The sequence below is a fragment of the Columba livia genome, chromosome 5 (genome assembly GCF_036013475.1).
Source record: "Columba livia isolate bColLiv1 breed racing homer chromosome 5, bColLiv1.pat.W.v2, whole genome shotgun sequence".
Lineage (NCBI taxonomy): Eukaryota > Metazoa > Chordata > Aves > Columbiformes > Columbidae > Columba > Columba livia.
Genome location: NC_088606.1, coordinates 1624649 through 1641538, shown reverse-complemented (window position 1 = coordinate 1641538; position 16890 = coordinate 1624649). Strand labels below are relative to the sequence as shown.

At 46.5% G+C, this 16890-nt stretch overlaps 1 protein-coding gene across 1 annotated transcript in view; it reads left to right on the top strand.

The window, feature by feature from the left end:
* Positions 1-16890, top strand: part of MDGA2 (MAM domain containing glycosylphosphatidylinositol anchor 2) — a 299150-nt gene that overhangs the window by 199139 nt on the left and 83121 nt on the right. The window contains exon 6 of the mRNA XM_065063026.1: positions 1605-1874. Coding sequence (XP_064919098.1) covers positions 1605-1874 — 270 coding nt within the window. The remainder of the gene's footprint in view (positions 1-1604; positions 1875-16890) is intronic.

The following is a 16890-nucleotide window of genomic DNA, read 5'->3' as shown; positions in this document are numbered from 1 at the left end:
GCAGAACACACACGAGAATATCTCTGTAATAATGAGGAGAGTGATATCGTTTTTAGGTGTAACATTTTTATTTCCATTTCTTTTATTGTCAGGTTTTCTGGTATTCTTTGCCCAGACTTTCAATCCTTCACATTTCTGCCTGTGTTTATTTAGTGTTGCAGCTTTTCCTGTCCTAGTAATACGTATTTATATACTGGCTCATGCTTATGCAGTTTAGGGTATGCCTTCAAGCAAAGGCTGAATTCGGCAAGGGCAGAGCCCTCAACACAAATGACAGAGGATGTCACAGCTCAGCTTATGATTTTAAATTCCAGCATCCAAAATGAATTGCCCTGCCCTGTCCCGTCGTACCGAGCATTTCTGGTGCTCGTCTTCTGCAAGTATTTCATGGAACAGAAGAGGCAAGAAGAGAGAATGAAACTTAACCACTTTCTTCCTTTTGAGCATCATCTTCCCATTGGCCTGTGCTGCAATGTAGTTCAGCTGGTTTGGTGGTCCTGCCCAAGGGAAGCCCCTCCAGCTGCTCACAGGATGTTTTATGAGGTTTCTCTTATTCTGTTACGAATAGGGGCCCAAGTCTGCAGCTCTCCCACGTGTCCATGGGAGCTGGAGCCCCAGTCCCACTGTCTGTCAGCCCGTGTAGGGAAAAAAGCCTCTGTGCTGGATTCTGCGGTGTCCTGGTGTGCGAGGAGATGGTGTCCCAGGGGACATGGCTCTTCCCGATTCAACAGACCCAACTCAAACTCTACAGTTCAGCTCAGTTGGCAGCCAAGTCCCAAGGAGCTCACTGGGGAGGCAGGTGGATTAAGAGGACTGGTTTTCAAAGGGTAGGGTCTGACTTGAAGAGAACAACATGCTTTCCGTGCCAAATAAGGAGATTGTTACTAATTCCTTTCTTCCAGGGTTTAAAAACCGGCGTGTTGGCACCTGTCCCGTACATTATATGTTACTTCCCCAGCACAGCTGCAGGGTTGTCCATATGTAAATCCTCATCTGCAGTTTGACAGCAAGGTGAGAGGTCATGAGAGGCTGAGAGCTGGGGCGTTCAGCTGGAGAGAATAAGCTCTGGGAGACCTTATTGTGGCCTTTCTGTGCTTAGAAGGGGCTGATAAGAAAGATGGGGACAGACTTTTTAGCAGCGGCTGTTGTGACAGGACAAAGGGTGATGGTTTTAAACTAAAGGAGGGAGATTCAGGCTGGACATGAGGAAGGAATTGTTGGCCCTGAGAGTGGTGAGAGCCTGGCCCAGGTTGGCCAGAGAGGTGGTGGATGAACCATCCCTGGAGACATCCCAGGCCAGGCTGGACGGGGCTCTGAGCAACCTGAGCTGGCGCAGATGTCCCTGCTCATGGCAGGGGTGGCACTGGGGGAGCTGGGAAGGTCCCTTCAACCCAAACCGTCCTGTGATTCAGTGACTGAGCAGGGTGAGAAACGTGGTGTCAGGAGGAGCATCAGGCTGGGGAGCACCCGTCTCAGAGGGCACGTAGTTGTGCAAAGAGCGTTGTAGCTGAAGTGCCTGTGCTCATCCCAGTTTGCTGATTGGGGCTGGGCAATACCACAGACATAGCCCTGCTACACCTTCCTCTTCTTCTTGTGTTTTGCAGCATCCCCTTCAATTAAGCTTCTTGTGGATGACCCGATAGTGGTGAACCCTGGAGAAGCGATCACGCTGGTCTGCGTGACGACGGGAGGGGAGCCAGTCCCCAGCCTGACCTGGGTGAGGTCTGCAGGCGTCCTGCCTGAGAAGACAGTCCTGAACGGCGGCACTTTAACCATCCCTGCCATCACAGCAGAAGATGCTGGAACCTACAGTTGCATCGCCAACAACAACGTTGGAAATCCTGCGAAAAAGTCCACCAACATCATTGTAAGAGGTAAGCCGAGCTGGCCAACTAGTGGCCTTTACCTTGGAAGGTGAATTGAATCCTAATCTGATGGGGTAGCAGTCCTATGTTTCCAAACATATTTCTGGTAATCTCTAATAAGGTACGAGTTGAATTAGTGCTGGTTTCAAATAGCCGGTGGCCCTTGTGCTTAGCTCAAACATCTTAGCTGGAACATGAGTGGCATGGTGCCCCTTTGTATAGTGGAGGTGCAGCAGCTCTCCCATGCACACCGGGGACAAATGGTCTCCAAAGGGCAGCGTCTTTCCTGGACATTGCCTGTGACATGCTGTCCTGGCAGCAAACGCATCCCACGCTCCTGGAGATGTCATTACCCACTTCACCTTCATCCGCCTCCTCATCGGCTGAACGTGTTATTGAAATTAAGGTTGCTGTGCACGCTGTGAATCTGCTGCCATCAGACGACTTGCTCCCCGGGTAGGAGCTTTAGATTAGTACTTATGCTTTAATTATACTGAATAGTGGGATAAATGTCTGTCTGAGATAAAAGTAAGAGAAGAGTACTTGCAGAACAATTACTGCCAGGTGGAGGGAAACTCTCCCTGGTTGTTTATCGTGTTCTGGATAACCCCAGGGACATGGGCGCTTGGTTTGGAGAAGGAGTTCGATTGCCTGATGGGCATCATCAGAGTGGATTAATCTACCTGAACTAAAAAGTTCATCTGAAACCAATTTTCTATAATCTAATCTCCGAATGGTAGAGAAACATAAGCTCCCATTTTATAGGAACTTAAATAATAGCATGTGATTAATCATACTCAGGAGAAACTGCTGCATAAGGAGCCAGTGGTGTGAATATTTTATGAGAGCCATAACCCCTGTTCACTTCTTATTGCCCAACATATCACACTCTTCAGCAGGACGAGGAATGAGAAGCTATTTCTGTGCTGGGGGTCAGGGAGGAAACATTGCGTCAGCCCAGGTCTGCAGAGGTTTATCAGGAGACATCCCCGGATTTATTTGTAATACGGTATTTCCATTTGAATTTCTGACATTTGACTCTGGGGTGCTGTTGTCAAGAGGCAGAAGCAGCCGTGTTTCAGGAACACCGCATCGACTTCCATTTGCTGTGAATTACAACGGCGATGAGGTGGCGAAGGGGAGACGCGAGCGAAACGCACACTCGGAATAAGCAAACGGAAAAGACGGTCTTTGTGTGAAAAGAAATCTGAGTATTTTAATTGACCCGGCAGACGGCACCGCAGAGCCCAGAGGAAAAGCCAGAGCCCCTCACTCCCTGCACATACACATTTCATGAGTCACAGCATAATAATATGCCCTCACACTTTTATTTCTAGAAGACGGTGTCTGTGAGATGCCCAGGAGCTGCGAGATGTTCAACAAAATATCATTAAAGCATCTGAGGTGCATTTTTTCTTTCTCTCCTCTGCTGTGTGGCCCTGTTAATTCTGAGAGGGACCGCGACAAGGAGCAATCCATTAAATAAACGAAGCACAGCGCTCTCTTAGCCCAGCGCATTGCTACCTGCTAGCATTTCCCCTTAGTATTTCTGCTAAAGGGGAAAAACTGGCTTTTAGGAAAAAACATCTTTATTCCAGTCTTGGTTGATTTATCTTTGCTAAATTGATACTGAGTTTAGGAGGGAAATATCAGAGAAATTCGTATCAGAGAAGCGTTTGGTAAACGGAGTTCCCATCTTCCAGCAGGTGGACAACCAGTTCAGGATTAGACAATAATCCCCTAATTTCACCCAGCCAGAAATGCAAAGTTGTTTCAAAGCACCATCAGGACTCAGATGAAATTGGTTCCATTTAAAATGCACTAAATTTCAATGTGCATTTATCTACACGTGCTCTTATTGTATGTGTGTCGTTCCATGATGCTGCCTTACCGCCAGCAACTCTTGGTTTTTTAAATGTTCTTTTCCTGGGCATTTTCCTGTCTCTGTGACGACCCACCACATTGAACTCATTGTGAGTGATGCCATACGGCCGCCATGCATTTAAAAATAATTAACAAAAAAATAATCTGTGTCAAGGTTTAAGGCAAGGTGGCAATAAACCACGGCAGATGCTCCCTGGTATCCCCTTCACCTCCCACCACCCCTTCCCTTAGATCGGAAAGATGATAGGAAAGATAAGGAGAAAGGAAGAAAGATGTAGACTTCAAGTTGGAGAGTTTTAAGGGGTTTTACTAATGCTACTAATAAATAGAGAATATATATACAAAATATGCAAAACCAATCTCAAGTGCTCAATGTGGAGTTGGCGTCACTCAGCAGCAGAGCTGGGGGTGCGGAGCTGGCGGCTCCAGCAGCTGCAGGCCAGGTGCCCCGAACTCCTGGGTCCCTCCTGAACTCTCAAACCGGAACCTGGTTGCAGGATGCGGGGCCTGAGGCCTGTAGATCACAGACAGACAGACAGGGTCCTCTCTAGATGCTGGACATGGTTGAAGAGAGAGTGACCCTGTGGTCACCCTCTTATATAGGTAGTATGGCGATTATGGGATGGAATACTTCCGTTGGTCAGTTCTGGTCACCTGTTCCATCCACCCCTCCTCAAACACGCCCCTCTCACAACGGAATGTGGAAAACTTATCAGTCTGTCTTGGCTACCATAGTAATCAATCTGAACATGAGTTCTTCAGCATCCCGTTGGTCTCTGATCAGCACCGAGTGCAGCATCCCAGGAGAAATATGCAGCTAAACTCAGAATAGTGCAGCCACCTAAAGAACTGAGCTGATAGAAAAGTCACTAACAGAAAACTGGTCTTGGTTTTAATAAAACCAGGACAATCTGAAACCAGAGAGCATCCTCAAAAAGAAACAGAAGTAAGTAAATGAGTAAGGAACGTAATTTATTCTTTTTGGAAGTCAGAAGTTATGTGGGTCAGGAAGCAGTAGAGGCAACAGATGAGGCTGTGTTTAAAGAGCAGATTTAGCATTGACGTGACACCCCGGTGTGTTCAGGTCAGGTGTGTCTCCTCCATCCGTCTTTTCCGAGACCCTTCAAAAATGGGGATAAATTGAGAGAAACGGCAAGATGACCAGATATGACGCCTTGGGAGAATATTTATATCACCTGAGAGATGGTCCAAACGTGCCCATGTGGAAGTGCTGTGTGCTGTGAGTTCTCTGCCTCGCCAGGGTGTAAATAACTAGTAATGAGCGTTCTCCGCTTCTGCAGGTTGTCAATGAGTCCAGTTAGGCCTGTATCCAGTGCAGTGTCTCGGGGGGCAGTGCTGGGGCTGGTGTTATTCAATATATTCATCAGTGACTTGGACAAGGGAATAGAGTGACCGTCAGCAAGTTTGCTGATGACACCAAGCTGGGAGGAGTGGTGACACTGGAAGCTGTGCTGCCATCAGAGACCTGGACAGGCTGGAGAGCTGGGCGGGGAAAACTTTAATGAAATAGAACAAGGGCAAGTGTAGAGTCTTGAATCTGGGCAGGAACAACCCCAGGTTCCAGTGTAAGTTGGGGAATGACCTGTTGGAGAGCAGTGTAGGGGAAAGGGACCTGGGGGTCCTGGGGACAGCAGGGTGACCATGAGCCAGCACTGGGCCCTTGTGGCCAGGAAGGCCAGTGGTACCTGGGGTGGGTTGGGGTGTTGCTTTCCATTTGTCAGCTCCCAAGATTTATCTGGAAGCTTCCAAATATGCATAAGCGTTTAATACGTTCTCTGTTCTTCCGCTGTCACTTGAACGCCTCCCCTTCCAGTGAGCGTTGGTATGGAAGATGTTTGTTCTTAAAACAACAAAACAAACCACACTAAAGCTGCCATTGCGGTCAGGAGCCCGTTTAGGCATAACAGTCTTTAAATGTTTTATTTTTCTTTCTCTTTTGGCCTGTATAACTTAAAAATAATTATAGATGAGGTGAGATGATAGAGAGAAATTGTTTTGGGTACCACAATGCGGTTCCTTAAGAGGCGCAGGTGTCGTGCAATAGCTTTTATTTCCTCCATTTGTTTTGAACGGGAGCTCACCAGAGGCAAACCACTGACCATGTGCTGCTTACCTGTTGAGGTTTTAGTGAGATTTTGTGAAATCCATCCATTTTAAAGAACGCCGTTATAGTGTTAACTGCACCCAAAGTTATTGCAAAATATTTCATTCCATCAGGGGCATTGTCATCCATTGAGGTGTCTCAGATCAAACCAGAGAAAGAAGAAATTCTCTTCTATTTCAGCCAAGCTGGCTGCTCACCAATTCTAATTATGAAAGTTTCTTTCTCAGTATTTTCTTTGGATTAATGAGTTCTTTAAATGATTGCGAGTCTGCTGGCATTTGAGTATTGGTGGGTGTTCTCATCAGTGGCGTCTTCACGTCCTGCTCTCAGACTGATGATTACATCGGCTTCCCAGAATGTATTTCTAGACAAACCATTAGAAAGCAGAGGATGCTCTGAGGGACTCTTGACTCCTCTTGGAAAAACTCAATACTTTTCTCCTTCTCTTAAAAAGAAGAAAACCTCCCATACCTGATGTGTGTATTTTTTGCTGAGCTTGTTTGGAGGATGTTCTGGTTTTCTGGTTTTTCTATGGGAGAGGAAAAAACATGTTGTTCTGATGTGATGGAAGTCGTTTGTCGTGAAAGCCAGGATGGGGGAAATCTGGTGCACTTGCTTCCAAGTTCTTTCCCACCCAAAATATTGCTTTTAATTTGCTTTCATCGTGAATTTGTCACCATATACCACTGTCGTTCTCAACGAGAGGTAAATGATAATCAGTCTTCCTATGGATATTGTGTTGATTAGAATTAAAACTTTGACTTGCAGCCCTTGGGCCAACAGGCATGGTGATACGGGCACTTCTCCGTGTCCCGCTCCTGCCCAGCTGTGGAGAGAGGACTTGGCCTTGTTGGCTGGGCCTTGGTAGGTAGAGGTGTCACCTGTGATGAGACCCCAGGCCCGGTTCCTTGCCTTGGTCTGGCATGGCACGTTGACCATCCAGCTTATCCCACGTCCCAGGAAACTCTTCTAGCCTGAGGATCTGTTAGACTTTGCTCTTGGAGGTTATTTTACTCCTTTAAAGCAAAAGCATTAGAGAAACGGTAATTTTGGCTTTGTAATCCTTAAAATACTACATAAAAGCATGATCGTCATGCTGCTGTACAGATTTGGGGTGACAATTGGAAATGTCAAAAGAGGTAGGAATCAAGATAATCACATGTCTTCTAGAAAATGATACATTTTCAAACATGACTCAAACTGGATACTCAGAACAAATGCTCCAAAGACACTGCAAATGGGATAATGAAAATAAAACCTCGCTGTAGCTGCCAATATGTCAATGAAAAATTAAAGGCTTTTAATGCTGAAGGATGTAAGGTGTCTCCTCCATCCACCAAGAGAGCAAAAACTGCTGGGTTGCATATTTGAAGGACACCTGAGCCTGGGATGGGGAAACAGGTAGAGCCAGGTCTTAAAGTACAGAGCACCGAAATGATTTGGGTGTCAGCGCCAGCTCAGATTTGTTGCCTCGTCAGCAGATTCTCCCATTACCCGCTTTAAATAGATTCCATTGTGACTGCAATGGGTGTCTTTAATGCCAATTGACTCCGACTGTGCAACTTTTCCCTTCTGTGAAGAAGCAATGTAATGTCTGGAGTTAATTTTTCAAAGGGGTGGGATTCTCTGTCAGTTTAAATATAAAATAATAATTTTAAATGACCTGTGCTCAATGTGAGCACAAAAGCTTTTGCTGAACAAAAAGCACTCTGGGGAAATGCATTTGAAGGCTGAGATTGCTGAAAGTACCTATGCCATTATGCCTTTAAAAATGCATGTGAACTGTGTAGTGGTGATTACTAAAAAGAAGATGATAAAAAAAAAAAGACGCAGATTGTGAAATAAATGAAATTTTTATTGCTTTTGTGATAGATTTTAAAAAGAAATCCTGTAATGTGGTATTACTGCCGTCCGTTCTCACACACCTGCTTACCCATCTGCCTTCCTGCAATGGCTTTTCATCCCGGAGCTTGCTTTAGGAATTTCCCCAATTGGTTTAGAGCTTTGGGTCACGTAAGGGATAACAACGAGTGTCTGGTTGTACATCAGCACCGCTGTTCTCAGCTCTTCAAGTGCCAGAACGGAGGCAAAGCCCCCAAGTCTTATCCAAGAGGTGGAAATAGGGTTTTAGCGGCCCTGGTGGCAGTTGTCGTGTTGTTTGCTGGTGTCAGCTGTGTCAGTGCGGCGCTGGTTGGGGATGCCGACTCCAAGCATAAATGTTGGGTTTTCTGTGCAACGAGCAGAGGGACCTTTGTTTCCCTTCATTATTTCCCCCTCTGTCTGTGTTCTGGGCAGGTCTCACAGCAGACTGGTGGTACTCGTGCTTTTCTCATGGCTGGAGAATGCCGAAGGCCTTGGCAAGTATCCATATGCATAAAACAGACATTACTACACCACAGAGAAGTGATGATCACCGTTGACTTGCTAACGAGGGTCTGTGTGGGCGCGTGGAGTTGCGTTGGTGGGGGCTGCAGGTCACCAGCAGGGAGGAGGTCCATGGAATGCCCCAGGAGGGTGGAACTGCAGCAGACCCCGTGCTGGGCTTTATCATCCATTGAGGGTCGTGCTTTTCTTGGGGTAGACTAGAAACCAAGAGTGATTTCATCGGAGTGCCAAGGTTGTGAAATTCATATTCCAGAAGGGCCAATCCAGCTGTCTTTATCCCCCAGGCATTCGTTTCATCTCATCTATTCTATGACCAGCTCCACCTGTGGTCATACAATCTCTTGATTGTTTTCTGTGAGCATCCAGTGTTCAGTTCTGGGCCCCTCATGCCAAGAAAGGCCTTGAGGTGCTGGAGCGAGTGGAGAGAAGGGAACGGAGCTGGTGAGGGGCTGGAGCACAAGTGTGATGGAGCGGCTGAGGGACCTGGGGGGTTCAGCTGGAGAACAGGAGCTGAGGGGAGACCTTCTGATCTCTGAACTGCCTGAAAGGAGCTTGGAGCCAGGGGGGGTCGGGCTCTGCTCCCCAGGAACAAGCGCCAGGAGCAGAGGAAACGGCCTCAAGTTGCACCAGGGGAGGTTGAGGTTGGATCTGGGGAACAATTTCTTAATCTTAAGCAATTTACTTGGCTTTTTGAGCATGAGGATACTTTATTCCAAAAGAATAATACCAACCAACTGTGATTCTTCCACCAAGAGACGCACCCTGTGAGTGAGATGTCAATGAGACAGGTTTTAGGCTTGAAAGCCTGATCTCTCAGTATGTTGTTACAATCACATGTTACCAGTGCACTATCCTAAAAGTTTACAGCTCTGAGAACAAATGTGTGAGACAGTTGAGCTTCAGAGTTTAATAAGTCCATTTATCTTTATTATGTGCAAGAGCAGTCTTGGGCACACAGGCTCTCTCCCAGGCTGGCCTGTATCACGGATGAGTTCATAAAATGCTTCCATAGAAAAATGTAGATGGTTTATTGATTCTTCTGCCCTTTCACTAGGACTTCCCAGAAGTTTTTGCGTACAGAGATTTGATTTTTTTAGGCAGGTTTGTTGCTCCACGAAACCCCCGGTGGTGCCTGTTTGGCAGCACGTACCACACGGATATCTCAGAAGGGATTTCGGGAGATGGTTTGCATTCCATCTGGCTCCTTCTGACCCCAGCAGAAGGTGCTTTGACCTTGAGATGTGTTTTAAGGTGCGCACTTGTATCGCATTAGGCAACTGGGGATGAGGTTGGTTGGTCTCTGCCCGGTCCGACAAATCGTTTTGGAAAGTTTTGGACGACCCTGATTAATTTTTGAGGCATTCAGCTGTGGAATAGAAACCAAGTGTTGAAGGGAAATGCACCCCATGTTGGAACAAATCCAGGCGCTAATGAAATCTTGCAGTGGGGTGAAGCTCCGGCGCCACACAAGACGCGGGAGATGGGGACAATTTGGTGTGGAAACCTTTGAAATGGGGGGTTTGCTGGTTTGCTCTGGCTTTTAGAAGAAAGGCAAGTGCTGAGTTTAATTTGCAGCGTGTAGGCAAAGAGAAGAGTGAAGATTTACAATATATTACTTTTGGGCACTCAGGAAAACTCAGCAAGGCTTTTTTTTTGACAGCTTTGGCACAAGAATTAAACTTGATAAAGGCCTTGGCCCTGGGAAACACCCAGCTGCAATGTTCAGAGGATTTATAATTTGTTTGGCAAGTGCACGGCCCACCGGGGAGTGCGTCAGCTTCCCTGAATTGGGAATTTGTAGGCATTTTGTAGCATAATAAAATTTAGGGGTTCTTTTTTCTCTTTTTTTTTTTTTTTTCTTCTGTTTGGGAGTTCTAGAAAGTACTAAATGCCAGCTGTCAATTTGTCACCCCTTCTTATTCATCAGCCTTTGTTCCTTCTTTTTATTTGCTGTTTCACCCTCGTGTCCCTACATTGATGTGTTTGAATCCTTACCTGCCTGTGCTTGACACCCGAGATGAGCGCAGCTGGGGCTGGGCTGGGCTGGGCTGTAGGACCCAAAGCAGCTTTGTACTGGTGTGGCAGCACTGGGACGACTCCGGGTCTGCACGGGGAGGCAGCCACAGGTTGGGCAACGTCTCCATCATGGAGGTTTGCAGGCCCTGGACAACCTGGGCTGAGCTCAGCTCAGGCCCTGCTTTGAGCAGGACATTGCTCTGGAAATGTCCCGAGTTCCATTCCCACCTCAATATTTTGAATACCCACCTGAATTTCTCTTCTCTTGTCTTGCTTCCCTCTTGCTTCCCTCTTGCTTCCCTCTTGCTTCCCTCTTGCTTCCCTCTTGCTTCCCTCTTGCTTCCCTCTTGCTTCCCTCTTCCTTTCCTCTTCCTTTCCTCTTCCTCTCTCTTGAATATCTACTTCTGAGGCAGTTAAAAGACAAACCATGCTGTGCTTCACCTGCTTTGATCTCCGCTTCATCTATTTAATGCATCCTACACCGAGTAACTTGTAAACTGAAATCTTCATTACAAAGAAATATACCCCTCCCCTTCCTTCAAAAGCAAAGCAGTTAAAGAACTAGAAGCTTATTAACTAGAGCACAGGTGAAAACAGGCACCTGCCACACGGCATCTCTGGAATAATACATCATCTTCCTTTAAAAATTAGCAGCATTTATAAAAATAGAGACAAAACTTGAAACCTCTCCACAGTATTTGCATTTAAATTGAAAATGTGAATGCATCTGGTCTTGTAAGTGCCAAATAATTACTTGATATTAAAAAAAAGGTTGGAGGTACGCTAGCAGAAGATGCTTGACAACTTAATTGTTCTGATAGCAACTGGCGGTTAAGGTTTTAAAACAACTTTAAACTAAAGCCACGTTGACAGAAGCAAAATGAACTGTTGGTGAAATGCTGAGAATATGTGTCTTTTTTTTAGCAAGTCTGGTTTTGGATGGAAAGGTGACTATAGGGAACACTCAGGCAGCAGAGCTTCATCACTGTTATCCTGCAGTGGACCAAGCGGTTACGGGGCTATAGAGATGAACCATGAAGTGAGATTTCCCTGCTAGAGGAGAAGTAAAAGCACAGTATGATGCTGCCCTTGGCAGACCCGGTGGTTCCCATCAGCCAAGAGTTAATCTCAATAACAGAGAACAACATAGATGCAACCGCTGTGTAGGCAAGCTGGCAGGACTTTGAGGATTTCATTCCAGAAGTGCTGTGGGCTATGCAGATGTTGAGGGGTCTGTCCCATCCACTTTCTCCTCATCCAGTTCAGATTTTCTATAAGAGAAAAAGGTGAAGCCCATGGCTGGACACAAGGTGGTCGCTCTGGGAGTTTCTGGGTCCTATGAACTGGCTGGAAGACAAAGCACGCATTGGCGGTTTTCCACAATTTTGGTTTTCTGTGGAGTTTATTGCTTTGTTTGGTTTCAAAAATAAGCAGGGAGGGTGGCTGTTCTTACCAAAACACAGGGAAACGTGCCCTGCTTTGGTCTTATGGTGGATCTGCAAACCCTGCAGGCTGTAGCTACCATGACTTGAGACCCAGTTTGAACACCCCAGGGCAGCTTCTTGAGACCTGTGGAGCAGGATGGGTCTCAAGGTTGTTCGGAGATGAAGAGCACAAGCTGGATGCAAAGAGGTGTCCATTGCCTCGCAGTCACTCCTTGATCCAAAACCCCACAAATGCCGTGATTATAGTAGCTGTGTGTTAGAATAGCACGAAAAATCAAAGGTGAGAAGTGGGAGGAGGAGACAGAAGGACTCTGAGAAACCTCGGGGTACCCAGAGGGAAGAGCTCAGGCACCAAGGCTGCTGGTGTGCCTGAAGTGCTTGGTACATGGTGACAATGAGGACAAGCAGATGGAACTGTCAACCACTTTTCTTTTCCTTATCTGTTATTTTAATTAGTGGCCAGCAGATGTATGAGCATTTAACCATATATTTTAGCCTTTTTTGAAATGTATCTTCTTTAAGTACCTCTGTATTTGGACTTTTTATCCAACCATTCAACAACTGCATCCCATCAGTAAAGCCTCCTCTTTATTGTCCACGAGGCACCCCCGGCTCCAAATCAAACGCACCACCACATCCTGAGATCCAGTCTCACTAAAGCGAAGCTTTGCACCCCTGGCATGTCCGGGCTGGCCCTCATGTAGGTTTGGACATGAAGCCCAGATGTGGCCGCGATGTTCACAGCAGAACAGTGTGGCCTCAAAAAGTCAGTTTGTAGCTGACATTTCATTGTTATTGACATTTTCCATACATGGTTCCGTGTCCATAATGATGCTGAACATGATGGATGGTAACCCTTTATCACAAAGGAACAGAAGTTCTATCTGTGTCCAGAATTGATGTGCAGGCTGTACCGACGTCCCCATCCAGATAAACTTTCATCATGGAGAGCTGGTATCTGCAAACTCTGTTACATGGAGTATGGTTTTGCTCTTCTCTTTTAGAATTGGGCCAGAGGACTGTGATACTGAATTATTTTCATTATTTTCCTTGTTGGTTGGCAAAAAGAAACTTGAGTTGTCAGTGTTCTTTGTAGACAAAATAATGTCAGAATGTGTGGATGAAGTTTATATACACCACACTGTATATACTGGATAATACCACACTGTGGTATTCACCAGTTAGAAAGATATTTTGGACAGTCCTTAAATTGTCTCTATCAGCTTAGCTGTTTGATGATATACTTTAAGGCAATATCCTGTAGAATATTAAAGACAATGCAGCTTTGTTGCTCATGGCCAAAATAAACAGAGACTTAGTGTTTCTTTGGAGTTTATGGTGGGAACTTTGTTTTGCTGCTGTTGATTCGATAGAGGTGGACGTGTCAATGGAGAAAGACACATCAGAGAGGAATTTCCATCATTCTTTCTTCAGTGGGGGTGACTTTAATTTAGTAGAGATCCATTTATTCTGGGCTTGGGCATAAAAATAAAGGAACCAGACAATACGGACCGCACTGCAGCTTCCAGAATTCCTTTGTTTCGTGCATTCTGCGTATTAGTCCAAGTTCATGATTGCTTTGCAATTAGTTACATGTATTGTTGTAATGTGACAAAGCTCAAGTCACAGAAATGACATATCAGCGTAACGACGTAAGTTGAAATGGGGCATTTCTCTGCTGTTTTACATTTGAAACAGATTATTTTAAGGGCACGTAAATTCCTGCAGTAAAACACCACTCGATGTACTTCTATACGTTTTTGTGCCTTTAATGACAGTGAATTAAGTAATTTTGTTTTTTCCTTATTTCTCACTGATGAGATACCTACGATTTAGTAAAGATCATGTGTTCTCATGGAATCCACCAAAGCACACCCAGGTGCTTGCACCACCTATATTAAGCACATCCATTCTGTATGTCGCACTGGTGTGTTTAACCGGCTGCTGTATTTATCGATATTACAAAGCCGGTTCCTCAGACCCAGCAGAGCTGAGCGGTGTCTGAGACAAGCAAAACCCCCACATTGCTCCTCGAGGGGCAGGAAGGTGAGTTTTCATTTCCCTCCACAAAACCGGGGCGCAACGAAGGCCGCGAGCCGAGCGGCAGCGCTGGCTTCTCAGGATGTCCCGGCAGGTTGGGAAAAAGGTCCAGGTTTATGAATACATTCTACAAGTCTTTTAGCGACTATCTAAAATCTTTGTTGTAAGGCTGCGAATGTTTTGAATTGCGGTCGTGCGAAAGCAGGATTGCTTTTCCCATCCAGAAGGCTCTGAGGAGATGAGGGACCTGGTGCCATGGGGGTTGACTTTCTTTCCGCGCTGCCTGCCGTATATCTTTCTGAAGGACCAATGAATCACCCCGGTAATCATCTTTGGGGACAAAGATCACAGCGGTAACGTGGAGAGTGGCTTCTCAGTCTTTCAAAGCAAGCAGCTGATGTCTGGATTAACAGACTGTGGTTTCTAGGGAATGAAGATGGGTTTGCAGCTCGCTTTGCAAGCAACCCCTTCCCGCGGTGCTGCTTCTGTCTCTTTATCCTTTGATGTGAAACAGAAATCAAGGCAAAGGGCTTAATCCAAAGCACCATGGAAGGAGTGTCATTCACTCTGGTGAACTTTAGGTCAGATCGTTGGTCTCTTCCTTGCTGTTTCTTGGCCTTAAAAATAAAGTCAAGAATCTTTCCAATTAGCACAAATTCTCTTTCATGCATGTGAGAAAGAAACATTAGAGGTGAATAACATCTGAGCACTAGGAGGGGGTCACTGCCGTGTCTGACCCAGGGGATGCGGCTGAAACACAGAACCCCCAACAGTTTTGGAGGTGAGCTGGATGTGGAGCTGAAGCTGTTGGCATTACTTGACAAAATACCAGTTCTGGGTGCCCAGAGACGAGTGGCATCATGGATGCTGAGCCCACCAAACCAACAAATGTACTCATGGTACTGTGAGGGAAAAAGTTAATGAAATATTACAAGGGCAAGTGTAGAGTCTTGTATCTGGGCAGGAACAACTCCAGGTTCCAGTGTAAGTTGGGGAAAGATCTATTAGAGAGCAGTGTAGGGGAAAGGGACCTGGGGGTCCTGGGGACAGCAGGGTGACCATGAGCCAGCACTGGGCCCTTGTGGCCAGGAAGCCAATGGTACCTGGGGTGGGTTAGAAGGGGGTGGTCAGTAGGTCAGAGAGGTTCTCCTGCCCCTCTGCTCTGCCCTGGGGAGACCACACCTGGAATATTGTGTCCAGTTGTGGCCCCTCAGTTCCAGCAGGACAGGGAACTGCTGGAGAGAGTCCAGCGCAGCCACCAAGATGCTGAAGGGAGTGGAGCATCTCCCGTGTGAGGAAAGCCTGAGGGAGCTGGGGCTCTGGAGCTGGACAAGAGGAGACTGAGGGGGGACTCATTCATGGGATCAATATGGAAAGGGGGAGTGTCAGGAGGATGGAGCCAGGCTCTTCTGGGTGACAACCAGTGACAGGACAAGGGGTAATGGGTTCAAACTGAAACACAGGAGGTTCCACTTAAATATGAGAAGAAACGTCTTCATGGTGAGGGTGGCAGAACCTGGCCCAGGCTGCCCAGGGAGGTTGTGGAGTCTCCTTCTGTGCAGACATTCCAACCCGCCTGGACACCTTCCTGTGTAACCTCATCTGGGTGTTCCTGCTCCATGGGGGGATTGCACTGCATGAGCTTTCCAGGGCCCTTCCAGTCCCTGACATTCAGGATTCTGTGAGACAAGTGCAGATCTTTCCATCTGCTTGGCCGCTTATCAGATGACATTCTCACTCACTGGGAACAGGTTAAAACAAAATCACTCACACGCCTTCACCAAATGGGAAGGGCAGCAAGGACAATTAGTAGAAGCCACTTGTGGTGAGGGCGTGGAGGTCAGACCTCATGTGGCATCCAGCTGCTCAGTGAAGGCTGAAATCAGTAATGTGCACGTTTCTGGTACTGAATATCGCTGTTGCCGCGGGCTGCTCGCCAATGCAAACATCAGCAAAGACGATGCTGAGCGGTCCCCGGTGTCCTGAGCCAGCTCAGGAACCAGCCAGTGGCCAACAGTTGTTATGTCGAAGCCTGCGATCAGTGCAGCAGCTAATGGATTCACTTGTGGCGTTTGATGCCATTCAGATGTCACAAAATGTGCATTTGTGAGATATGAACCTTTTGATGCATTAGAGGAGCATTTTGGGTCGATCGTGCGGGTGTGGGAAGATAACGACTTAACCTGATGAATGCAAATAGACCTTGGTTGAGATACTGAAATGCATTTTGTTACTTTGAGCTGTAATTAATGAGGAGGGCAAAGACAGTTTTGCGAGGAGTTTGAGGATGAAAACTGTTTCATCTTTCTTTATTTGATCACATCATAGTTCTTTGGGGCCTCTTTGGAGTAAGACTGGCACTTTCTTGGATCTCAGAATGCAGTTACAGCCTTATTTTCACATTTGCTGCTATTTCGTAGCTTTATGTGTTGATGATGTTCTGAAAGCTCTGCTGGGATGCAGCTTTGTTAGCATGTCTGCAGCAGCATCTCCCACATTTGCTGGTTAACCCTGTGTCTCTTTTATTTGCTGTATCTAACCCCATGGAAGCCTTCCAGTGCTGCCTCAAATGTAACCAGTAGTACAGTGAGAAAAGAGAGTCACAATCCATTGCGTGTTTCAGTATATTTGACATGCCTGGAATTTATGATCCAAGAACCTACACGTGAGGATAATCCAAAGCTCTGTTTCGTGGCGCTTGACAGTGCGTGCAAACCCATGTGCAGAATACACATAGAAATCACTTTTCTGTTACCTCGTAGATTTGTACCTGGCTCCAGTCAGGTGTTCCCAAGAGGTCACTACATGACACAAGGTGTAAATCAGATGGATCTGAAGTCTTTTTGAAGACCAAATCCAACACATGTGAATCTAAGAGGACAAGCAGCAGCTTTGTGTTCCCAAGGCTGCTGAAGGCGCCGTCTCTCTGGAGAGGTCTGCTGACTCCACGTCATTTGGCCAAGGGCAACTCTGTTAGTTCTGGGTCTGAGACTGGCTTAACGGGGCCCTCCTTTGCTGTAATAACTTGTCTTTCAAAGACCTGAGCAGGGTCATCCCAGCCCCACCTGCCTCTGCCAGCTCTAAACTCTGACTTATGGAGTCCTCGTCTCCATTGCAGCATACCTGAGTG